Source organism: Odontesthes bonariensis, chromosome 1 (genome assembly GCF_027942865.1).
Source record: "Odontesthes bonariensis isolate fOdoBon6 chromosome 1, fOdoBon6.hap1, whole genome shotgun sequence".
In the NCBI taxonomy this organism is placed as follows: domain Eukaryota; kingdom Metazoa; phylum Chordata; class Actinopteri; order Atheriniformes; family Atherinopsidae; genus Odontesthes; species Odontesthes bonariensis.
This window is the reverse complement of record NC_134506.1, coordinates 441,344-468,667: the sequence shown is the minus strand read 5'-3', so window position 1 is coordinate 468,667 and position 27,324 is coordinate 441,344. Positions and strand designations below refer to the sequence as shown.

Genomic DNA, 27,324 nt, shown 5'->3' with positions numbered 1-27,324 from the left:
CTCCAGTCAGTAAAGGCCTCCACAAGGTCCCTGTACTCCTTCTCCTGTCCACCACGCACACATGCCACAACAGCCGTATCATCAGAATACTTCTGAATGTGGCAGGACTCTGAGTTGTACCTGAAGTCTGATGTGTACAGCGTGAAAAGAAAAGGAGCCAAAACAGTACCCTGCGGAGCCCCAGTACTGCATTCCAGTGTTCCAGAAACACATTTCCCCATCCTGACATACTGTGGTCTGGCAGTCAGATTATAATCCATGATGTCAGGGAGGGGGCCACACCCATACCGAGCAGCTTGTCTTTCAGTATGGGAGGCCGTATGGTGTTGAAGGCACTGGAGAAGTCAAAGAACATGACTCTCACATATGAATCAGGCACATCCAGATAAGCATATGCCCGATGCAACATGTACAGAATCGCGTCTTCCACTCCTATGTGTTTCTGGTAGGCAAACTGGAGGGGATCAAGAGCCTCAGCAACCTGCAATCTCATGTGACGAACAAGAAGTCTCTCCAAGGTCTTCATGATATGAGATGTCAGAGCCACCGGTCTGTAGTCATTCAGCTCCACCGGTTGCCCTAATTTGGGCACCGGTATGAGACAAGAAGTTTTCCACAGTACCGGGACTTTTTCCATGTGAATGCTCATATTGAAGAGCCTCTGAAGAGGGACTGCTAGTTGACCAGCACAGTCCCTCAGAAGCCTTGGACAGACTCCATCTGGGCCTGAAGCCCTCCCTGACTTAAGTCTCCTGAGCTCAGCTCCAACCTCCTCTATAGTTAGAAACAGAGGTTGTAGCAGAGGTATGGCAACAGGAGTGATGTTGCTATCAACCATAGAGATGGGGGAAAAGCCACACTGTCAAACCTGTTGTAATAATGGTTGAAAGTATTGGCTCTGTCCACATTACCTTCCACAGACTGAGAGTTCTTCAGTCTGTATCCGGTGATGGTCCTCATGCCCCTCCACACCTCCTTGGTGTTATTGTTCTCCAGCTGTCTCTCCACCTTTTTCTTGTACTCCACCTTAGCTCGACATAATGTCTTTTTAAGCTCCTGTTGTACACTCCTCCGCCTTTCTTTATCCCCATTCTGGAACGCCCTCTTTTTCTGGTTCAGGAGGTCTTTGATGTCACTGGTGATCCATGGTTTGTTATTTGGATAGCACCTTACAGTCCTGACTGGAATCACAGTGTCCCTACAGAAGTTAATGTAGTCTGTGATGGTCCTGACCCTGCTGTCCATGTCAATGTCTGTTGGAATGTAAACAACGATGACGACTGTGTATGGGAACTCTCTGGGCGCATAGAATGCACGGAAACCAACTGACAGCAGTTCGATGTCTGGACAACAAACCCTCTCCTTAACGGTCACATTGCGGGGGTTTACCCATCTCTGATTAAAGAACAGTATAACACCCCCGCCTTTCCGCTTACCGCCGCTCGTACGGCTGTGAAGCCGGGTATGTCCACACATGAGTCTGGTGTGTTGTCGTTCAGCCAGGACTCAGACAGACAGATCAACTGCTCTCCTTATACAGCCGTTGGTTCCGCACAAGCGCCTCTAACTCATCACACTTGTTTGGTAGCGAATTAGCGTTTCCCATAATCACAGAGGGCAGAAAAGGTTTGTACCTCCACCTCCTGTTGTGCCTCTTTGCCTTTAGTTTCGCTCCAGCTCTGCATCCACGGTACAGCTTTTTAAGCTCGGTCGGAACTGTTCTGAGAACAAGCTGGGACCCAATAGGATTTCTGTATTAGTTAGTAAAAGAAGGAATCGAAAACAGTCAGCCTGCTGGGTGAATCTATCTAATCTGTTAACGGTACCACGTACAACTCAGAATACAACAGAGACCAGTGTAAACTCCACAAAGCTAGCCTTACTTAATATTAGATCTCTGTCCAATAAGTCACTGTTAGTTAATGACTTCATAATTTCACACAATTTAGATTTCCTTTTTCTGACAGAAACATGGTTAACAAACTTGAGGCCAAGGGACATTGCAAACTGATTCACCACACAGGACAATGATGACTAGACGTCGGGAAGGATCTGGTGGGTCCAAATGTGAAAAGTCCGAACACCGGGATTTCCTCCCTCTCCCTCTCTCTCTCTTACTGAGCCTACAGCAACCGGGCTCCCAGGTAACACTGAGACTTTATTTCATGGATACTTGATAAAAACTTGATATCCTCAGGTAGTTTTGCTACTCCTACCCACTATGAACATTTGTAAATTTACGTTTGCTTTATGGAGTGGCTTTTCCTTTTCTTTTCAAACATGTGTGAATGGGTATCCATAACACTCTGAATTTTTTTTTTATTTCATTTTCTATTTTAAGGGACATATAATAGAGAGGTGTTTGTCAGTATGAAGTACCTGGAAAACAATTTAAAGAGGGGTGGGTCATGTAGAGGTATCCTGGTTTGTTTTCTGATGTTGGTTATATGTAAACAATTTTCATTCAATGTTTAATCCAATCTATGTCATGTTCGCCCTGGTTGGGGCCTGAGAAGGATAGGTTAGATGGTTATCAGCAGCACAAAGCTAGAAGAGGGGTGTGCGATCTCAACAGGTTCAGTAGATCAGCATAGGGATTTAAGGCTCAGTTTTAGTTTTAGATTTGTAGTCAGACAGGGACTTTTTTTTGTTTTCTCATTTTTCTCATTCATTCTAGAAGTACAATGTCTAATACACGGAAGTCAGGCCATATTCGCTTTTTGAGCTGGAATATTAAGGGAATCCATAACCCAGTGAAACGAAGTAGAGTGTTTGCACATATAAAAACATTAGGAAGTGATATCGTGTTTTTACAGGAGACTCATTTGCATTCAAGTGAAGGTACGAAGTTAAAGAAACCTTGGATAGGGCAACTATTCTGTTCAAAAAATGATGACAGAGCACGTGGCACAGCAATCCTGATTAGAAAAGGCATCCCTTTCATTCCATCACAGACTATGTGTGACTCCAGGGGTAGATATGTCATAGTGACTGGCAATTTGTATGGTACCCAAGTAACATTAGCTAATGTATATGGACCCAATTGGGATGATCCTGTTTTTTTTACTAATCTTATAGCAACATTACCAGACCCCAACAACAACCAGCTGATATTGGGGGGCGATTTTAACTGCGTTCTGCACCCAAAACTGGACAGATCAAATCCCAGACCTAATAGTAAGATTTCAAACTCTGGTGCAGTTATTCAGTCATTTATGGACACATATGCACTTTTTGATCCCTGGCGGAGAGATAACCCGACTGTTAGGCAATACTCCTTTTTCTCTCCAGTTCACCACTCTTTTTCCAGGATCGACTTTTTCCTTGTAGATAACAGGACTCTCCCTATGGTCAGGGATTGCCAGTATAATAGCATTGTTATTTCTGACCATGGCCCGGTACAGCTGGATATATGTTTTCCAGAGTGCGTCAGACCACGCCGTACATGGCGGTTTGATCCTCTGTTGCTATCTAAAGATCATTTAAAAAAATTCATCTCTCAACAAATTGATACTTTTTTAGAATTCAATTGCACACCAGATATGCCATTAACAACGGTATGGGAGGCTCTTAAGGCCTATCTCAGGGGCCAGATAATATCCTATACAGCTTATGAGAGAAAGAAACGTAAACAACGCTTGAGCGACCTGTCTCACAGTATAGCAGAGGTAGATCGTAAATATGCTGATGCCCCAACACCTGAGCTCTACAGAGAAAAATTATTGTTAAAAACCGAGTTTGATAACCTTTCTATTAAACAAACTGAACAATTATTCTTTAAATCAAAACAGAAATTTTACGAACACGGGGAGAAGGCTGGAAAGCTTTTAGCCCACCAAATTAGACAGTCCGCAGCTGCTAACACTATTCCCGAAATTCGCACTGAGCTGGGGGAGAAGACCACTAACCGTGATAAAATAAATGACCAATTCAAGCAATTCTATTTGAATCTTTATGGGTCAGAACCACCAGACGACCCGTCGAATATTATTAAATTTTTAGAGGGGCTGACCATTCCAACGATTACCCCGGAGGACAGTTTACAGATAGATAGAGAGATCACTGCGAATGAGGTATTACAGGCAATTAAATCAATGCAGAGCGGAAAGGCGGGGGGACCTGATGGGTTCTCAATTGAGATATATAAGGAATTTGCTGACAAGCTTGCGCCGATACTTAGCCAGGTGTACCGGGACGTTTTTAAACAACAGAAATTACCACAAACCATAATTTCAGTGCTGCTCAAAAAAGACAAAGACCCTCTGTTATGCAGCTCATACCGCCCAATAAGCCTGCTGAATTGCGACTATAAAATCCTTACAAAAATATTAGCCACCCGTATAGACAGTGTAATTCGAACAATCATCGATCCAGATCAAACGGGTTTCATCCCAAGTAGACAGTCGTTTTATAATATGCGTAGATTACTCAACATCTTGTACACCCCGCACTCGGCGTCTGAAGAACCCGTAGAAGCAGTGATCTCCTTGGATGCCGAAAAAGCGTTTGATCGCGTTGAGTGGCAGTACCTGTTTGCTGTCTTAGAAAAATTTGGCTTTGGACCATCATTTTTAATGTGGATTAGGATAATATATGATGCACCAACTGCAGCTGTACGGACTAATAATAATATCTCTGACTATTTCCCCCTTCACAGGTCTTGCAGACAGGGCTGTGGCCTCTCCCCATATCTATTCGACCTGGCGGTTGAACCCCTTGCTATAGCCCTTAGAACAGAAGAGGGTATTACCAGTATCTCCCGTGGTGGCAAAGTCCATAAGGTGGCGCTATACGCGGATGACCTGCTTCTATATATATCCAACCCGACGGTATCGATACCAAAACTATTGTCGATTCTAGAGAACTTCAGGCATCTGTCAGGCTATAAACTGAACTATTCAAAAAGCCTGCTTTTTCCAATTGATAGTGCAGACAGAGATTATTCAGAATTTCCGTTTAAAACAGAACGTAATATGTTCACATATCTAGGAATTAAAGTTACCCGAAAGATAGAAGATCTGGAGAAATATAACTTTAACTCGTTATTAGAACAAACAAAACAAGATCTTGTGAAATGGTCAACTTTACCAATTTCACTAGCAGGTCGCATAAATATAGTTAAAATGACAATCCTACCTAAATTTCTCTATGTGTTCCAGATGATCCCTATATTCATCCCTATGTCAAGATTCAAGGAGTTAGATAGACTAATTTCTACATTTATATGGAACAACTCCAATCCCAGGATGAAAAAAATGTACCTGGAGGTGCCTAAAGATGCGGGTGGGTTGGGACTACCCAATTTTCTCTGGTATTACTGGGCTGCTAACATAGCGAAACTAACTCATTGGATTCACACATATGAAAATAAGCAGGGTCCAGACTGGGTTCACATGGAACTACTACCCAGCCCTATACCAATACTCACAACAGGGTTACCATACAGTTGCAATACACAGCTCACAAACCCAGTTGTCAAAGCCTCACTCCGGATTTGGTTGCAGTTCAGGAGGCATTTTGATTTAAAGCAATATAGCAGATATTTCCCGATGGCAAGTAATCACTTGTTCCTCCCATCCGGGTTTGACAATGCATTTCAATATTGGCATAGAAATGGGTTGATATTCTTTTGTGATTTGTACCCTGATGATGTGTTTATCCCATTTGAGACACTTGAAAATGACCACAATATACCCAGATCGCATTATTTTAGATTTCTTCAGATACGAAGTTTTACCAGTAAGAGGTTTCCGTCGTTTCCTTTCCCACCGCCTAAGAATCATTTAGATGCAATACTAGGACTGGATCCTAATGGAAAGAAACGTGTATCTGTGATTTATAATATGTTGGGAGACTTGAAACCGATATCCTGGGATAAAACTAAAAGGGCATGGGAAAGGGATTTGGGGGTTGAAATTTCTGAAGAAATGTGGCAACATAGTTTAAAACGTATACATTCCTCTTCATTGTGCATACGTCAGGGTTTAATACAATTTAAAGTACTCCATCGTCTGCACTACTCAAGAGATAAACTATCGAAACTTTTTCCCGCTACAGATCCTGGTTGCCCAAGGTGCAACCATGAACCCGCCTCAATAGGACACATGTTCTGGGCATGCACCTCTCTCAACGACTATTGGAGACAGATATTTGATGTATTTTCCAAAATCTGTGGTCAGACTATAACACCTGAGTACCACATAGCCATCTTTGGGGTACCACCTCTAGGCTGCAAAATTTCAAAATTACAAGCTAACGCCTTGGCATTTGCTTCCCTGCTTGCACGCAGACTTATACTTTTTAACTGGAAATCGAATTCACCTCCGTCATTTCTGCAGTGGCTAAGAGATGTACTATCTTTTCTACCTTTAGAAAAACTGAGATGTAAGTTATATAAGGCCGGCAAGAATTTCACAGTGACCTGGAGTCCCCTTATAGAATTTGTAGAAGGGTTCCCTTTCCAATGATGTACCTTAACACCAGCTGTATTACATGGTTATAAACATATGGTCACGTTGGAAACGTCAGCTCACTCAACATATGATGAGAGGTTCCTGTCTGATTATTTTTGCATTGTTCCTGTACTTTTCTGTTTGTTTGTTTTTCGTTTTTTTTTTTTTTTGTTTGTTTTTTGTCTTTGTTTAAGAGCCTTGGGGAGGGGAGGGAGGTGGTCTGTGTTTGTAAGCTGTATGTCTGTTATTGAAAAGCTGCAAAATAAAGTTTGAAAAAAAAAAAAAAAAGAAACATGGTTAACAGAGAGCACAAGTGCTACTGTTCTTAATGAAACAGCCCCCCCAAACTTTAGTTTTATGGATAAATGCCGAAATGGGAGGAAAGGTGGGGGGCGGCTGCCTTATTTAAAGATACATTCCAGGGTAAAGAGATCTCATTTGGTGAATTCACTTCTTTTGAATATCTGAGTTTTATTTTAAAGGGTGTTCCTAAAATCCTGTTCTTAATCATTTACAGAGCTCCAGGATACTGTGCAAGTTTTATTGATGATTTTTCTGAATTATTGTCTGTTATTTCGACTGATTTTAACCATTTTATCTTGATCGGGGATTTTAACATTCACATAGATAATATGACGGATGGTAATGCCAAAGAATTTTCTTCTGTGCTGGACATGTTTGGTTTGTGGCAACATGTAACAGAACCTACCCACCTTCCAGGTCACATTCTGGACCTGCTCATTTCTGAAGGTGTTGATATTTCTTCTGTTGTGGTTATTGATTTGGCCTTGTCTGACCATTTTTGTATTTTATTTGATTTACATATTACTCAGAATGTTCAAACAACCAGCTTCTCAGTTTAAGAAGAGGTGCATCAATGAGAAAACAAGTGCTCAGTTTAGGGAGGCCATAGCTATTGTAGCGTTATTGGGCATTTATATATGCATCAAATATAAGGATTTATAAGACGTTCTCACTGTCTCAATTCACCTTAAACCTCGAATTTAGGGCACCACCTCGCTGATGTTTTAACTTGCTTTAAGTTACAGTCCAGGGAGGACGACTGTTAAAATCCTACGATCCTGGTATGTTAAATTAATAATCAATTAATAATCAGTCTCATATCTCGCTACTTTTGTGAAAGTTCTCGTTTGGTTGGACAGACATTACGTAAAGAAAGCATATGACACAATCTGTGATTATAACATATATATATAGATATATGAACTATTTATTAAAATGATATGACCAAAACATGAACCTTTAAAACAAACAGGAGATGCATTGAATAAGGGTGATTATATAAAACACTTAGTGAATGGAAAATAAAATATGGGGAATGGGGAGATACTGGATGTATTCAAATAGTTTGGGTTGGCTGACTATTTGACGCTAAATACTGACATTTCGGATTAATTTATCATTCTGTGAAAGCCTCGAGACATCCATCAAACCCACTTTAAGGTGAAAACGGGTCGGTCTTACTGTGCTGAAGTTCTGCTTAGTCAGCTCGGAACACGGCAGCGGCCACGCGGGGTCCGAGGGGATTTCTCTTCCGCTCTCTGGGCCTTCCTGGTTGTGGTGGCTGACTTTAGCGGACTTCTCAGTTGCTTCTTTTCACCGGGAAACGGGAACGATGGTGCCGAGGGCTGTGGTTAGATGATCAAATCCTCCGAGTGTCAGAGTTGGTCCGTTGCTTCTCTGATGAAGTGAACTTAAGTTCACAGAAGATTAATAAAAGGTTGCTGGAGTTGGCTTCTTGGTAGGAAAAGGTGATGGTGGCGTGTAACGGCGGAGGTTAGAGCGTGCGACGTAAAAAGGACATGGATGACGATGGACGAACAAAAACACGTAAAACGTGCATCTTCAGACTTCATTCTGTTTCTTTCTTCGAGTCTTTCTTCCTTGGGTCCTTCTGCCATCTCCTTCCTCCCTTTTGTCGTATTCTGCACGGCTCATCCTCTCATCTTTCCGCTCTCTTCAAATCTCTCCAGATCTGAGAAACTGAGCAACTGAAAATCACATCTAATCTGCTCCCTGAGCAACTGTGATCTCATCCATTCTCTGCTCTGCTCTCTGTGTCAAATCTCCTTCTTCTCTCTCCTCTCTTCCTTCTTTCCTCCTCTTTCTGAGTTTGGATTCGCGGGTTCCGTGGTTTGACTCTCGGAGGCGGGGCATGACGTAAGCTTACACTACTCTTTCAGCCAATGATATGCCTGAACTGTGGTGAACGTCTGCCTGGGTGTCTGTGTAAGGCGATCAGCATTTATATGGGGATTTCTGGATGAGACAAAGAAATTCTATTTCTCCATTACTCCGTCTCATAGAACATTTGTCTCGGTGATTCTGAAAACACCACAACTTGTTAAGATATGCAGATTAAAGATATAACATAGACTTGCAATATAAAGACATCAAATAACACAACATGATACAGACGATTATGAGTCTCAAAATTCAGATGAATATCTGTAAAGTCGTGACATATGGATAGCGAACCACACAATGTTAATTTTCTGTGTTAACAATGGGGATACCAAACAATAACAAATAGATACCGAAGGGACATCGTTAGAAGTTAAATTGTTGCATATATCTTGTCCATTTTACTGAGTCCTTGTGTTCAGCTATTCAACAATATAGACCACTAGGGGGCAATGTTGTTCCATCGGCGAGTTTGTCTTTTCCCAACAAGATTATTTCTCAGTCGATATTTAAGCCAGAATCGTACAAATTGTCTCTATATGCGTCTTGTGATCTAGCTGGAAACCTGAAAGAACGTGTATATGGTTATCAAACACATTTAATACAGTTTTAAGATTCGACTAAAAGTAAGTATTAGTACAGTCTTCTCAGTTCGTGTGTAGCCATCTGGTCGGTTCTCTGGTGGGAAAGGGTGTTAAAGTGTCAACTTCGATTTATGGTGAAGATAAGATGGTACGGTGTCCCACTTTTCCAACAGAAAGATCCTTTGTTCATTTTAGTTTATCCCAATTTTATGGCAAGCATCTGTTGGAGTTCCACTCCACGAAAAACTTTCAAAGGGCCGAAGGTTGTTGTAAATTAGGCAGTTTCTGTCTCTTTTTCCTTTGTGGAAAGAAAATGGAGATCTGTTTTTAGAGCGAACACTGATGTCCCTTGCAGATCTGACGCTGTGACGCTTTGCGGTAAGACGTGTTGCATCACTTCCTGTTACCTTGCTTGTGCACTGTGGAATTTCTTGCTCCGCTTGGAGTACTGATAATCACTTTATTTCGATCTATAACTTACACAATTTTGCATAGTTAAACTCTATAGCTTACCGTTCTGTTCTAACACACTCCTACAGATCTTTAATCTTTATTCTCACTTTTTAACGGTGTGTCTGGTTCTCTAGCGTAGCATGGCTACCGGTTCTCTTCCTCCTTCTCCTGCTTTCACCTGCTCCGTGTGTCAGATGTTTAGTTACTCCTCTGCCTCCTTTAGCGATAATGGTACATGTAACAAATGTAGTCTTTTTGTAGTTTTGGAGGCGAGGTTATCTGAATTGGAAGCTCGGCTCTGCACTGTTGAAAATCAACCGATAGCGAGCCAGGTCCCTTTAGCCAGTGTGGAGCCACCTAGCGTAGCTAGCTCAATTAGCCTCCCCCTAGCAGAACCCGAGCAGCCAGGATTACAACGTGGCTGGGTGACTGTCAGGAAGAGGCATAGCTCTAAAGTCAAGCCCGTTGTTCACCATCGACCTGTCCACGCTTCAAACAGATTTTCCCCACTCAGCGACACACCCGCTGAGGAAAAAACCCTGGTAATTGGCAGCTCTATAGTCAGAAACGTGGCATTAGAGACACCAGCGGCCATAGTCAAATGCATTCCAGGGGCCAGAGCGGGCGACATAGAATCCTATTTAAAACTGCTGGCTAAGGATAAACGTAAATATGGTAAAATAGTTATTCACGTCGGCGTTAATGACACCCGGTTACGCCAATCGGAGGTCACTAAAATTAATGTTGCATCGGTGTGTGATTTTGCCAAAACAGGGGTTTTCTCTGGACCCCTGCCAAATCTGACCAGTGATGACATGTTTAGCCGCATGTCGTCCTACAATCGCTGGTTGTCTAGATGGTGTCCAGCAAACAACGTGGGCTACATAGATAATTGGCAATCTTTCTGGAGAAAACCTGGTCTGATGAGGAGAGACGGCATCCATCCCACTTTGGAAGGAGCAGCTCTCATTTCTAGAAATATGGATGAATTTATTTGCCACCCTAAAACATGACAACCCAGGGTTCAGACCAGGATGCAGAGTTGTAGTCTTACACACTTCTCTGCAGCTTCCCACCTGCTGCTACCCACCCAATCAATTAACACAAAAGGAGCAAATCCTCTTGTGCAAAAAGAAATTATTAAAACAAAAACTTTAACTGAACAAAAACATCAAACTATTAAATGTGGTTTGCTGAATATCAGATCTCTCCTTTCCAAGTCTCTGTTAGTGAATGAGTTGATTTGTGATCATCATATTGATATATTTTGTCTTACAGAAACCTGGCTGCAGCAGGAGGATCATGTTAGCATCATGTTAGCTTCATGTTAGCATTAATGAATCAACTCCCTCTGACTGTTTAAATGTTCACGTTCCTGGAACCACAGGCAGAGGAGGAGGAGTGGCAGCTATCTTCAGATCAGGGTTACTCATCAGTCCCAGACCCAAGATTAGTTTGAGCTCTTTTGAATCTCTGATTCTCAGTTTTTCCCTCGCAAAGTGGAAATCCCAGAAACCTCTTGTGTTTGTTGTTGTGTATCGTCCACCTGGCCCTTATTCTGAGTTTCTGTCTGAATTCTCAGAGTTTTTATCCCAGTTAGTGCTGAGTACAGATAAAGTCATTGTTGTGGGTGACTTTAATATTCATGTAGACGTTGAAAATGACAGCCTGAATATGAACTTTAATTCTATATTGGACTCTATTGGATTTTCTCAGAGTGTACACAGACCGACTCACTGCCTTAATCACACCCTTGATCTTGTGCTGACTTATGGCATTGAGAGTGAACAGTTAACAGTGTTCCCTCATAACCCTGTCTTATCTGACCATTTTCTGATAACCTTTGAGTTTACATTACTTGACTATACAGTTTCTGAAAAGAAATTTACGTATAGAAGGTGTCTATCAGAGGATGCTGTAACCAGATTTAAAGAATTAATTCCATCATCCTTTTCTTCACTGCCATGTGCAGATATGACAGAGGACGACTACCTAAACTTTACTCCAGCAACACTTGACTCTCTTGTTGACAGCACTATAGTTTCAATGTGTACAGCACTGGACAATGTTGCCCCTCTGAAAAGGAAGGTAATCAGTCAGAAGAGGTTGGCTCCTTGGTATAATTCACAGCTGCGTGCTTTAAAGCAGACTGCAAGAAAGCTGGAGAGACAGTGGCGTTCCTCTAATTTAGAAGAGTCTCAGTTAGTCTGGAAAGATAGTTTAACAATGTATAAGAAAGCCCTTCGTAAAGCTAGAACTGCTTATTATTCATCATTGATAGAAGAGAATAAGAACAATCCCAGGTTTCTTTTCAGCACTGTAGCCAGTCTGACTAAGAGTCCGAGCTCTGCTGAGCCAGGTATTCCTTTAACTCTCAGCAGTGATGATTTCATGAGCTTCTTCATCAATAAAATTGTTTCTATCAGAGAGAAGATTGATGGAGTCCTTCCCACTATTATCAGTGATGTATCATCAAGTACAGCAGCTTTAGAAGTATCTTCAGAACCTGATTTGTATTTAGACGGCTTCTGTCCAGTTGATCTCTCTGAGCTAACAACAGCAATAGTCTCTTCTAAACCATCAACTTGTGTTTTAGACCCAATCCCAACCAGACTGTTCAAGGAGGTTTTCCCATTAATTGACACTTCCATATTGGATTTGATCAATCTGTCTTTGTTGACAGGATATGTACCTCAGACTTTTAAGGTTGCTGTAATTAAACCTTTACTTAAAAAACCTACTCTTGATTCAGAAGTGTTGGCTCATTATAGACCTATATCCAATCTCCCTTTTATGTCTAAAGTTCTTGAAAAAATAGTTGCAGCTCAGCTTTGTGATCACTTACACAGAAATAATCTGTTTGAAGAGTTTCAGTCAGGATTCAGAGTGCATCATAGCACAGAAACTGCACTGCTGAAAGTTACCAATGATCTCCTCTTAGCCTCTGATAGCGGACTTGTGTCTGTGCTTGTCCTGTTGGATCTCAGTGCTGCATTTGATACGGTCGATCACAGTATCTTATTACACAGACTTGAACATGTTATTGGGATTAAAGGAACTGCATTAGGCTGGTTTAAGTCATATTTATCTGATAGATTTCAGTTTGTTCTTGTAAATGAAGAATCTTCCTCACACACCAGAGTAAGTCATGGAGTTCCTCAGGGTTCTGTGCTTGGACCGATTCTTTTCACTTTATACATGCTTCCATTAGGTAACATTATTAGACAGCATGGCATAAATTTCCATTGCTATGCTGATGATACTCAGCTGTACTTATCTATAAAACCAGATGAACCCAATAGGTTGGTCAGACTACAAGCATGTCTTAAAGACATAAAGACCTGGATGACTCAGAACTGTCTGCTTCTAAATTCAGACAAAACTGAAGTCATTATCTTTGGACCTGAGTGCTTCAGGGAGAAATTGTCTAGCTATATAGTTACTCTAGATGGTATTTCCTTGGCTTCTAGTTCTACAGTGAGGAACCTTGGAGTTATTTTTGACCAGAATTTATCATTTGACTTCCATATAAAACAGGTTTCTAGGACTGCCTTCTTTCATCTTCGTAATATTGTTAAAATCAGGAACATCTTGTCTCAGAGTGATGCAGAAAAACTGCTCCATGCATTTGTTACTTCAGGATTGGACTACTGTAATTCTTTATTATTGGGCTGTCCCACATATTCTCTGAAAAGCCTTCAGTTGATCCAAAATGCTGCAGCCAGAGTTTTGATGAGAACTAACAAGAGAGATCATATTTCTCCAGTTTTAGCTTCTCTTCATTGGCTCCCTGTTAAATTCAGAATAGAATTTAAGATTCTTCTCCTAACATATAAAGCTCTTAACGACTGAGCTCCATCATATCTTAAAGATCTCATTGTAAGATATTTTCCTAACAGAGCACTTCGTTCCCAAACTGCAGGTTTACTTGAGGTTCCCAGAGTTTCTAAAAGTAGAATGGGAGGCAGAGCCTTCAGTTATCAGGCCCCTCTATTGTGGAATAAGCTGCCAGTAAATGTCCGGGAAGCAGACACCCTTTCCACTTTTAAGACCAGGCTTAAAACTTTCCTTTTTTATAAAGCTTATAGTTAGGTCTGTTGAATCTGATAGTGTATCTGCTAGTGTGTCTTGTTCTGCCTCCACCTCTGGCACCCTCTATACTTTCATTACCCCCTACCCGAACCAGGGTTTGAATCCCATTCCCGCTTATCTTACCTCTTTTATTTCTCCCCCTACCCGAACCAGGGTTTGCATCCCCACCCCGCTGTGACTGGTGTGCAGTTGATGAGAGACTGAGGTAGCTTGTGGCTGTAAAAAGATGGTTGTTGTGGTGTGAGGAGCAGATCTATATAGGGAGTATAGGGAATTACTCACTGAGTCTGGTCCTTTATTTTATTATTTATTTTTTCGTTAGCACAAGTTTCTTGTGTTTACCTTGAATAGGGATGGCTCAGGTGATCCTGAAACATCCCATAGTTAAGCTGCTATAGGCCTAGACTGCTGGGGGGCCTCATCTGTCACACCTTTCCTCACTTTACTCTCTTTATGTATATGTGATATTATTGTGGTCATTAACTCGTGTTTCCCTGTTCCAACAGATATCCTTTGAATGGTGTTACAGTGCCGCCGCCGCCGCCGCCGCCGCCCCTCCCCCCTCCCCCCCTTTCTGTCTTCTCAAACCCCAGCTGGTCGAGGCGGATGGCCACCCTTCCTGAGTCTGGTTCTGCCAGAGGTTTCTTCCTGTTAAAAGGGAGTCGTTTCTCTCCACAGTCGCCTCAGGCACGCTCAGGACGGGAGATTGGACCGAAAAACAAAAAGTTTTCAGTGCAATCTGTTGGTTTCCTTAGCTAGGAAATTGTTTTTGAATTGGCTCTATATGAACGAATTGGATTATTTTATGAATTATGATTATTATTAATTAATTGAATTCCAATTGGCTTGAATTGGACTTACTATCTAAGTGCCTTGAGATGACATTTGTTGTATTTGGCGCTATATAAATAAAAATGAATTGAATTGAATTTTTTATCCACATACGTAAACATCCCCCACAGGAATGTTGGTTTTGTCAAAGTTTGAAAAACTCTTAATCCACACGGCACTGTGACTGCTACACTATGTTACCAACAATGTGCGCAGAGTCGGTTGAAGGAATGCTGGATCATTTCAACTTAAACATTTTGAATGTAATGGAAGCTTTTGCACCGATAAGAATCAAGAGTACCTTGATCAAACAGAAAACCCCATGGAGAAACACCACTACGGTCAAAAACCTGAAAAGAGAATGGAAAAAAAGCTTCAGATTCACTATGAGCTGTACAAAGAAAGCCTGCGTAGTTATAACAATGAGCTGTGCAAGGCCAGACAGCTGCATTTATCTGAAATGATTAATAAGAATGTCAACAACTCTCCTAAACAGTCAAACCCAGACCTCCTCTCCACTTAGAAATGCAACAAATTTGCCGACTTTTTTAGCCAAAAAATCAAAACGATTAGACAAAACATTCACGCAACACAGACAAACAAGAAAACTAATTTGTGTCTAAAACCTAGAAATAACTCTGTTATGTCACAATTTAATATTGTTAATTTAAAAATCCTAGAGGAAACAGTTCGGCATCTGAAATCAACAACTTGTTCTCTGGACATAATACCATCCGACTTTTTAAAAACTGTTTTTACCTCAGTAGAAAGTGATCTCCTACGAATAATTAACATCTCACTGGCATCAGGCATTTTTCCCAAGTCACTAAAGACAGCTGCCATTAAGCCACTCCCAAAGAATTCAATTAATTTTTATTTATATAGCGCCAAATACAACAAATGTCATCTCAAGGCACTTAGATAATAAAGTCCAATTCAAGCCAATTGGAATTCAATTCATTGTAATCATAATTATTCATAAAATAATCCAATTCGTTCATATAGAGCCAATTCAAAAACAATTTTCTAGCTAAGGAAACCAACAGATTGCACTGAAACCTTTTTCTTTTTCGGTCCAATCTCCCGGCCTGAGCGTGCCTGAGGCGACTGTGGAGAGAAACGACTCCCTTTTAACAGGAAGAAACCTCTGGCAGAACCAGAACCAGGAAGGGTGGCCATCCGCCTCCACCAGCTGGGGTTTGAGAAGACAGAAAAGGGGGGGGGGGGGGGGGGGGGGCTGCCGCAGCGGCACTGTAACACCATTCAAAGGATATCTGTTGGAACAGGGAAACACGAGTTAATGACCACAATAATATCACATATACATAAAGAGAGTAAAGTGAGGAAAGGTGTGACAGATGAGGTCCCCCAGCAGCCTGGGCCTATAGCAGCTTAACTATGGGATGTTTCAGGATCACCTGAGCCATCCCTAACTATAAGCTTTATCAGAAAGGAAAGTTTTAAGCCTGGTCTTAAAAGTGGAAAGGGTGTCTGCTTCCCGGACAAGAAAAGAACTCTAGACGCCTCTATGATGAACAACTACAGACCTGTCTCTAATCTCTCTTTTATATCTAAGATTATTGAGAAAGTTGTATTTAACCAGCTCAACGACTTTCTGAATGAAAGTGGAAGTCTTGATAACTTTCAATCAGGCTTCAGACGTCATCACAGCACTGAAACAGCTCTGGTCAAAGTGTTAAACGACATCAGGTTGAATACTGATTCTGGGAATGTTTCAGTCCTGGTTCTGTTGGACCTCAGCGCTGCGTTTGATACTGTAGATCACAGAATCCTGTTGCACAGGCTGGAAAACTGGTTTGGACTTTCTGGAGCGGTCCTTAACTGGTTCAGGTTCTACTTAGAAGGCCGGAGTTATTTTGTTACAATTGGCAGCTATGAATCTGAGCGAGTGGCCATGACTTGTGGAGTCCCCCAGGGATCAATTCTTGGACCTCTTCTGTTTAACTTGTATATGCTCCCTTTGGGTCAGATATTCCAGAACTTTAACATCAGTTATCACAGTTATGCAGACGATACACAACTTTATGTGTCTCTGTCACCGGACGACTGCAGCCCAGCAGACGTACTGTGTCAGTGTCTGGAGGAAGTAAACACCTGGATGAGAGAGAATATTCTACAATTAAATGAAGACAAAACTGAGATCATTCTGTTTGGGAGCAAAGAGAAGAGGGTCAGCGTTGGTAAATATCTTGAGACTCGGGACCTTACAATCACTGACCAAGTTGGTAACGTCGGAGTGTTGATAGACTCAGTTCTGACTTTCAGCAGCCACATCAAAGCTGTCACCAAGGGAGCTTTTTACCATCTCAGAAACATCAACAGAATTAAAGGTTTCCTCTCCCAAACAGACCAGGAGAAACTCATCCATGCATTCATCTCCAGCAGACTCGATTACTGTAATGCTCTTTTAACTGGACTTCCCAAAAAAGAGCATTAAACATCTGCAGCTCATCCAGAACGCTGCTGCTGGAGTTTTAACCCGGACTAAGAGATCTGAACACATCACAGCAGCTTTAAAATCTTTACTCTGTCTTCCAGTAAGTGATGTGTCGGTCGCGAACGATCCGGCTCTAAGAGCCGGCTTTTTGAAGTGAACGACAGGAACCGGCTCCACAATGGGAGCCGTTTTGGGATCCTATTTGGGACCCGTTTTTTTTCTTTCAGTATCTCTCCTTCTCCCTGTCGTTGAGCTTGTGCTCTTCAAGTGCCACAGACCTGACAGTTTTTTCCCCACGTTGTTTTTTTGTCCTTCGGTGCCTCGCTGTCTCTCCTCTCCCCTCCCCCTCACTCTCCCCCTCCTTGCGCGTTTTGCTCTGCTTCTGCCAGTGCTAGACGGAGAGTTTTTTTCCTCGGTCGGTGCCTTAATGTCTCCACTGCCCTCATGTCAAGCGTGTGCTCCACACATCTGACCAATCACACGCAGCTTTCAATTAATAAGGTGACGGGGCTGCTTTAATACTTTTTCGTACCGTGTTGGGTATTTGTATTTAATACAGTGAGTTCTTCATCTCTAGTGGTTCAAAACTTGTGTTGTTCACATGTTTTTTATCCTTCATAGTTTTATACTTTAATTTAATAGCACTGAAAGTGATACTTGTATTATGGTGCCTTTTTGTTATGAAGCTGCTTTAATACTTTTTCGTACTGTGGTGAGTATTTGTATTTAATACAGTGAGTTCTCCATCTCTAGGCCTAGTAGTTCAAAACTGGTGTTGTTCACATGGTCTTTTTTTATCCTTCATAGTTTTATACTTTAATTTAATAGCACTGTATTTGATATTTGTATTGTGGCACCTTTTTTGTGAAGCTGCTTTGATACTTTTTCGGATTGTGGTGGGTGTTTGTATTTATAACTGTTTAATTTATTTTAAGTTATTTTTGTGGAATTGGTGCTATTTTGTGATAATTCAATTGGTTATAATAAAACTTTTATTTATAAAGCATTGTAATGCAGCATTTTTACTCATCATAAGTGCTTAACAATGTCATTAATGAAACAAAATGTTATAAAATTAGGTTTAAGCTATTAATTAATTAATAATGTAAAAATATATATATGGGGAGCCGTTTGGGAGCCGGCTCTCCACAGTAAGAAGAGCCATTAGAGCCGCATCTCGAAAAAGAGCCGAAAATCCCATCACTACTTCCAGTCAGTCACAGAATAGATTTTAAAAGCCTGCTGATGGTTTGCATCCCAGAACGGTTTAGGCCCAAAATACATCTGTGATATGTTCAGAGAATATAAAGCCAGCAGAGCTCTGAGATCCAAGGACTCAGGTCAGCTGGTCCAGTCCAGAGTCCAGACTAAACATGGAGAAGCAGCATTTAGCTGTTATGCTGCAAACAAGTGGAACAAACTGCCAGTGGAGATTAAACTTTCACCAAATGTAGACATTTTTAAATCCAGGTTAAAGACATTTCTTTTCTCATGTGTCAATCCATGAAATCGGCACGGTATCTTTTAATTTATCTGGACTGTTGCTTGTTTTTAAATTCATTTAAATGATTTTATTTGTTTCTCTTTATATTCTTTTATGTATTTTTAATTCTTCTTGCACTCCCTGCTGTAATGCTTTTATTTTATGTAAAGCACTTTGAACTGTTTGTACATGAAATGTGCTATATAAATAAATTTGATTTGATTTGATCTTGTGTACACTGCTTTCGTAGTAGTGTACATTGTCAAAAAATTTGAATAAAACAAAAAAGCAGATCAATAGAAATAACTAAAAATGTTTAGATAGAAACTAAAAATGACATATAATCATATAAACAACGAGAAAAATTGAGAGCTACACAGACTTGCTACCGATAAGGCCGGCGCATAGCAACCGGAAGAATTGAAAAAGATATGAAAAAAAACAAACATCACCCTATATTTTCATTTAATATGAGCAAAATACAGATTTACCTATTTATTTATTAATATTACTATTGTCACTTTTGATGATAATGACGATACAGTTTTTGTTTTCTATTTTACCGTATCCTATTGTATCTGTGTGACATTGTGCATGCATATGCGTGGGCACGTTTATGCTGTATTTGCTCACTGTATTTTCTTTTACTACTACTATGCTCTTTTTATTAACACTATTTTATTTATCTAATTTAAGGCAATGGTCATCTACTATGTGAGAATTACCTTATTTTTTACTAAATGTAATCTATACTGTATATATGTGTTGTTGCTAGGATATTCATCATATCTCACATATATTATATTATATATTTACTTATATTGGTTATTATGTTCTATGTTATTGATGTTCATGGACTGTTGACTTTTCTCTGGGCTTACCCGTGGCCTTATTGTACCATCAAAAATATTTGCTGTAACTTACTGTATGACTGCAATTGACAAACAATAATGAAAATAAAAAGTTTTAAAAAAATGAAAATTAAAAAAAAAATACTGTAAAGACCTCTATATTGGTATCATTGAGACTAAAAAATGGTAAGGTGTGTAGATTCACTTCGCTTTTCTGTTTTTTTTTTCTCTTTTTGTTGTCTGATTGCATTCTTTTAGCATTTATAGTTTATTGCTGAATGTGTGCACTTTAGTTTAATTTGCTCATAAAGATCATCGTGCTTCAGGCAGTCTGTTCAAAGAACCAAACACTTTATTCACTTTGAGCAGTCTTGAGGGTTTTGAATACACTTCCCCTTGTTATTGCATTGTAACAACAGTATTGTCTAGTAAAGTGTAACAGACTTATTTTCACTGATGTTGACACTTAAGCCAAGCTGGATTTCAAACTTGGGAAAGTCTGCAACATCTCTAAAACTCTTAAGGCATTGAGTGATTTTATTGCAAGGTTTTTATGAATTGAGAAAAAGAAAGTAAGAAATATTTCTAGAAGTATCCAAACAATATTGTGTGTGTGTGTTTATTATATGTTATTCCTCTCCAGCCACTTCACCGCCCCGTCCGCTCGTTCAGCTCTGCCCACCTCGTCAGCTCCTGCAGCAGTGCAAAAGCCTTCATAATCTGTAATATTGTGCTGATGAAGGGTCGTGGCAAGGTAGGAACCAGAAAGCAGCAATATAAAAAAACACTGTCAAGCTTTTTGTCTTATCAATCTTATTGTGAGTAAAGTTTATCAGTTGTAAGCAGCAGGAATAAATATTTTGCACATCATTATAAGTGCTGAACATAAGTGGAACTGAGAGCCAAACTCACTTTTCCAGTTACATGTTTAATATCTTTTTGTCAAGCGACTTAGACAGCTATGTACAAACAAAACTCTATCATACCAACCCATCGTAAAACTCCATCCTTTCAGTGCACCTATATATCAATTTACTGTTGAAATGTCACATGTCAGCTGTGTTACTACATTTGCAATGCAACAATACACTGTAGTTATAATAATTTAATTGTGGTTTGATTACTGCCTTCAGTTTTGACTGTAACCAAAAACAGCTCAAGTATCTGGGAAAATGCATATCCTCCTGATCAATAATCACACAAGCTGAATGGTGACAACAGAAGAGGGAGTAAAATGCATGACAGCTGAACACACAATAACATCTCAGTTCACACAGTATCTCTGTATTTATATTATATAAACTATGGGTTTACTTTTCTTTCATTTTCATCACAATTCACACTGTGATTGTGTTGTTTTTTAAAGAAGTGAAATAGTTCATTATAAGGATTCTGCTGTCTGTATTCTAAGGATTCTATTCTCTCAGGGTCTGGGATTCAGCATAGTCGGAGGAAGGGACACCTTGTACGGACCAATGGGCATCTATGTGAAGACCATTTTCCCTGAAGGAGCAGCAGCTGCTGATGGAAGGCTGCAAGAGGGTGAGGGACATGAAGCTAACACATAAACTTAGTTTCAGTTTAATTAAGTTTGATTTACATAGCACCAAATCACTGCAGTATCGTCTCCACAAACTTCAAAGATACTGTCCAATTCAAGCCAATTAGAATAGAATTAACTCCAATACAATCATTATCCAATCAAAATAATTAAATTCTTAATTATTCAAATTCATACAGAGCCAATTAAAAAATTGCCTAGCTAAGGAAACCAACAGACACAACGAAACTTATATCTGATCCAATTCCCCATCCTGAGCATGAACAATGTGACTGTGGGAAACTCCTTTTTAACAGGAAGAAACTTCTGACACAACCAGAACCAGGAAGGACGGCCATCTGCTTTGACCAGCTGGGGTTTGAGAGGACAGAAAAGACAGCAGACAGAGAAAGAGAAACTGTTCAAAAAGTTAATGACAACAATGTTGTCACATGTACATAGAAAGTAAAGAGAGCAGAGTGAGGAGAGATGCATTATGGGAGGTCCCCCAGTAGTCTAGGCTTATAGCAGCTTAAATATTGGATGTTTGAGGGTCACTTGAGCCGTCCCTAACTTTATCAAAAAGGAAAGTTTTAAGGCTAATCTTAAAGGTAGAGAGGGTGTCTGCTTCCTGAAGCCAAACTGGCAGCTGGTTCCACAGAGAGGGGCCTGATAACTGAAGGCTCTGCCTCCCATTCTACTTTTAGAAACTCTGGGAACCTCAAGTAAACCTGCAGTTTGGGAACGAAGTGCTCTGTTAGGAAAATATCTTACAATGAGATCTTTAAGATATGATGGAGCTCGGTCATTAAGAGCTTTATATGTGAGGAGAAGAATCTTAAATTCTATTCTGAATTTAACAGGGAGCCAATGAAGAGAAGCTAAAACTGGAGAAATATGATCTCTCCTGTTAGTTCTCATCAGAACTCTGGCTGCAGCATTTTGGATCAACTGAAGGCTTTTCAGAGAATATGTGGGACAGCCCAATAATAAAGAATTACAGCAGTCCAATCCTGAAGTAACAAATGCATGAATTAGTTTTTCTGCATCACTCTGAGACAAGATGTTCCTGATTTTAACAATATTACGAAGGTGAAAGAAGGCAATCCTAGAAACCTGTTTTATATGCGAGTCAAATGATAAGTTCTGGTCAAAAATAACTCCAAGGTTCCTCACTGTAGAACTAGAAGCCAAGGAAATACCATCTAGAGTAACTATATAGCTAGACAATTTCTCCCTGAAACGCTCAGGTCCAAAGATAACGACTTCAGTTTTGTCTGAATATAGAAGCAGACAGTTCTGAGTCATCCAGGTCTTTATGTCTTTAAGACATGCTTGTAGTCTGACCAACCTATTGGGTTCATCTGGTTTTATAGATAAGTACAGCTGAGTATCATGTATAAAGTGAAAAGAATCGGTCCAAGCACAGAACCCTGAGGAACTCCATGACTTACTCTGGTGTGTGAGGAAGATTCTTCATTTACAAGAACAAACTGAAATCTATCAGATAAATATGACTTAAACCAGCCTAATGCAGTTCCTTTAATCCCAATAACATGTTCAAGTCTGTGTAATAAGATACTGTGATCGACCGTATCAAATGCAGCACTGAGATCCAACAGGACAAGCACAGACACAAGTCCGCTATCAGAGGCTAAGAGGAGATCATTGGTAACTTTCAGCAGTGCAGTTTCTGTGCTATGATGCACTCTGAATCCTGACTGAAACTCTTCAAACAGATTATTTCTGTGTAAGTGATCACAAAGCTGAGCTGCAACTATTTTTTCAAGAACTTTAGACATAAAAGGGAGATTGGATATAGGTCTATAATGAGCCAACACTTCTTTAATTAATGGGAGTGGGTAACGGTTTTTTACAGTAATGTCATTTAGATGGCTATAGTCAATGCATGGCCTGAGTGAACCATCTTTCTTACCCACAAAAAAGAAACCTGCACCAGCAGGAGAGGAGGACGGACGGATTATTCCGGCCTTCAGTGATGAGGTGAGGTACTCGTCCATGGCTGCTCTTTCCGGTCCAGAAATGGGGTAGAGACGCCCCTTGGGGATTGGCGCGCCAGGTAACAGGTCAATGGCAAAGTCAAAAGGTCGATGAGGAGGGAGTGACATGGCCTTTGTTTTGTTAAAGACTTATTTTAAGTCATAATAGCATGAAGGTATCTTCGATAAATCTGGATAGTCTGAGTTGATGCCCCTGCTGAATTCATTCCCTGGAATCTCAGGAATATCAGTCTGCTTCACTCGACTCTCTTTACATGTGTGCACAGTCTCCTCCCCACCCCTTAATTTCTCCTGAGCGCCAGTCGATGTGAGGATTGTGTTTTTTAAGCCAAGGGAACCCCAAAATCAGTGAATGTTGCGCTGAGTCAAACAAATGGAACTGCATAACCTCGGTGTGGTCGTCTTTTAACGTCACCTGAATAGGTTCAGTACAATGGGTCACTCTAAACAGTAGGCGGCCATCCAAGGCACTAGCAGTTACCGGATGGGTCAAAGGAACAGTCTTAACATGGTTCTGTCGAGCTAGACTTTCGTCTGCCCCAGAGTCAATTAAAAACCCATGAGTTACTGTCCAATTGTTCATGGAGAGTTTTACCTGGGTCAGTTGACGAGGAGGAAAGGCTGAGGCAAGCTTGCTCACCAGCGCCCTCCTCATGGCTGGTGAGCTCGACCTTTTCCCGGACAGGTGGCGAGTAGATGGCCTAGCAGTCCACAGTAGAAGCAGCACCCCTCTCTCAGACAACACTGTTTCTCTTCTGCAGTAATCATGGTCCTCCCCAGCTGCATCGGCTCCTGGGGAGGCTGCATTTTCCCGAACCCGCCTGCATGGGAGAAAAGGTGGCTCTTGCAGGTTGGGTTCCGGTCATGTAACCCCCGTGGCCGGAAGGTTGAACTGCAGTCCGACGCCGCTCTCTCTCCCTTTCTCTGAGTCTGTTGTCCACCCGAATAGCCATGGCGATGATGGCTTCTAGGTCCTGGGGGAGCTCTAAGGGGGCTAGATGATCTTTTATGGGCTCAGAAAGTCCATTCATAAAAGCATCTATTAGAGCGGGTGAGTTCCACCCACTATCTGCAGCCACAATGCGGAACTCAATGGCGTAATCAATTACTTGGTGCTGACGCTGTTTGATCTGCATGAGAGCCCGTGAAGCCTCTCTGGCAGGTGAGGAGTGATCAAATATTTGGCTTAGATTCTCTTGGAAAACTGTGAGTGACTGACAGATATTAGAGTTTCTGGACCATTCCGCTGTGGCCCAAGCGGCGGCTCTGCCCGTTAAATGGGAGACTATGAAGGCCACCTTTGCGCGGTCTGACTCGAAGGCTGCCGGGTTGTGCTTAAAGTGCAGGTCGCACTGGACTAGAAAGGTTCTAAAGTCACCTGAGTCACCAGAGAACTTCTCTGGAGGGGCCAAACGCAGGGAAATGGGAGCAACCGGGCCCGTGGCTGATGCAGGAGCTGGAGTCGCCGCCGGTGGTGTCGCTGGGGGTGCCGTTCTTAGGTGAGACAGGACTTGGTGTAGTTGGTTAGCCAGGTGGTTCACTTGGTTAGTGACGGATGATTGAAACTCCTCCTGACGCTTGGAGAGTTCCTGCACACCACGGCTGACAGAGCTTAGTTGTGTCTCGTGCTGATGGATCTTGGTGCCCTGTGCAGAGAGAGCAGTTTGGAGGTTTTTTGAGTCGGCTGAGTCAATAGTTGGTCAGTTCGTTCTGTCGTGACCTGAGACACATTTCTGATGGACCCAATTGCACAACTCAGTGAGGTAATCCAAAAGGTATTTATTTTCCAGAAAAAAAGAACCAAAGACGCTCTCAAAGAGGATGACAAAAATAATGCAAACTTAGAATGCACTCACGCTTGACATTACCTTGGTTAGGGACAGAACAAGTCGAACTGACAACCAGACAAAGGGAAACAAAGACTATTTGAACATGAGGTAAGGGGACACAGGTGGAACCAATCGGGGCGGGGTTGACAATCACAATGAGGGAAAGCACACAAAGGGAGGAAGTCAGTATCTGAAATGAGAGGGGAAAATGTGAATACAAAATAAAACAGGAAGTGCATGATAGGACTGGACATGAGTGACTTGATTAAACTAAAACATACAGGACCCACACATGAAACTAAACAAGACATGACATAACATAAACATGATTAACAAATTTGACGAGACATAACAGAATGCAGCTGAAGCCGAGGTTTGAAAAGAGCGCGTACAATGTGCGGATCCGCCTAGAGTCCGCAACGGGTCCGCTGATGAGATATAACACTGTGTGGAGGCGGGGTGAGCGGTTGATCAGGACGGCGGACCTGCCCGGCTTGAGGGCGGATCCGCCTCGGAGTCCACTGCTATCTTGGGTGTATCTCACTAATTTGTAAGTAGGCAAAATATTTACAATAGCACATGTTTCAATGCTGATTGCTGAAATGTTGCATTGATAATTTGCCTATTTGGGTTTCCTTTGCCTCATTTTTAATTTCGTGACCCGTCTGGTTTAAATGAATGTGTTGCTGCTTTGATGAAGCCTAATTTGATAAAGTTTCAAATTAATTTTTTTAATATTTCGTTAATAAATATAGTTGTCTTGTCACATTGTATTTGGCATTAGTAAATAATTATGCACATTTACAGATATTTTACATGATATGAGTGATAACATGTGTTACAAGGACTATTTTGCACAATAGGTGTGCCTTGAGATTTTTACTTGTCCTTTGGTGTGCCTTGAGCACAAAAAGTTTGGGAACCACTGGGCTAGTGAGCAGGGACGTGCACAGGAATCTTGAAGGGCAGTTGCTCTAACCTGAAGAAAGGGCAACCCCCCCCCCCCCCAAAAAAAAACCGAGCAACAACAAAACAACCTCACAGGTTTTTCACTATAAGCACACTGTCTTTATTGAAATATTAAGCAGTGTAACAGTAACCGTGTAGCGGTACACAGTGTAAGGTGTTAATAGTGTAGCAGTGTACTTTAACACTAACAGTGTAAAAGTTAAAAAAATTACAAATTATAAAGAAATCATGTTGAAATATGAAATCATATTAGCCTAGGCCTATATTATTTTTCTGAGCCATGTAAAACTGTCGGTGGTTTTTTTTGCTACCTAAACGTGGCAAAGTAGCTGGCTGTCAGATTATTTATGGTCACTAAACGTACTAAACTCGACATTGGATTTTGGAGAAGTTGATTGTGATCATGTCTTGTAGCCTAGGCACTGTGTACACATTTCAAGCTCACCTTTTCAGGCCGTCAGGGCAGTCGCTCTACTCCCACGGCATCTTCAAATTCCTGTGTCTCTGCTTGGCTTAAGCGCCGCCCGGTCGCGTGCGCGCTTGTTTTTTTTTTTTCTAGTGAAGCGTGCTGCTTGCCCTCCGCAACGCCCTCGCCCCTCCCTTTTGCCTAAATCTCCAGGTGTCTGGTGAATCTGAATGATTGACTCTGAAGACTTTATTTTAGGAAACTTCAATCAAAATTATGAATTATACAGAAAATCATGTTGAAATATGAAATCATATTTGCCTATATTATTTTTTCCCCTCCCTCGGAAGGGCAGCATCAGCCAAGGACGGCAAAAGGGCGGTTGCCCTGGCAACTTGGGCCATTACCTGTGCACGTCACTGCTAGTGAGACGGAAACCTGTCTTCCAATTCATTGCATTTTTTTGTGGTAGAAGTATCGACATCGGTACTCGGTATCGGCAAGTACTCAGATCCAAGTATCGGTATTGTATCGGTTTGAAAAAAAGTGGTATCGCTGCATCCCTAAGGAAGACTGTTTTACATTAGCAATGAATGAAATTCAGAACATGTTAAGGGAGAAGAACTATTTTCAGTCAGTATCTTTACATGGATTAAGTTGCCTGATTAGTGTAATTAACATTATTATAAAAGTTTGATTAAACAGTACAGTGGAAACCGCTTATAGTGGTCACGGATATAGTAATCAACCGCTTATATAGATCAAAAGGCTTGGGACGGAATCATTTCTATACAAATGCTGTTTAAATAATTTGTTTATAGTGATCAAGAAATCCGCTTATAATGTTCATTTTTGGCCATTTTATGAATGTAAACATGTGCAAAAATAATTTTAAAACTACGTGTAGCTATTTTATTTTTTACTCCCTTGATTCCTTTCTGGACGTCTGCTTCTGCCTCGCTAGCTAACGTAACGAGTTGACACCGGGCAGCAAGCGCGCGAATCATGGCTGGAAAAAGGAAGTCATGGAGGAGCATGTGTCCGAGGATGGGTGCTGGAGAGCGGATTGAATGCGCGTGTGACCGCTGGAAGCTCCAGGCTGGTTCTTGTAAGATGGGAGGCCGGTGTTCATTCGATTTCTCCTACTTGT

The 27,324-nt window shown here is 41.2% G+C and overlaps 1 protein-coding gene across 1 annotated transcript in view; it reads left to right on the top strand.

The window, feature by feature from the left end:
• The window catches only part of il16 (interleukin 16), a 122,489-nt gene that overhangs the window by 17,959 nt on the left and 77,206 nt on the right, over window positions 1-27,324 (top strand). Inside the window, exons 4-5 of the mRNA XM_075487474.1 lie at window positions 20,053-20,163; window positions 20,837-20,951. Of these exons, the coding sequence (XP_075343589.1) occupies window positions 20,053-20,163; window positions 20,837-20,951 (226 nt within the window). The remainder of the gene's footprint in view (window positions 1-20,052; window positions 20,164-20,836; window positions 20,952-27,324) is intronic.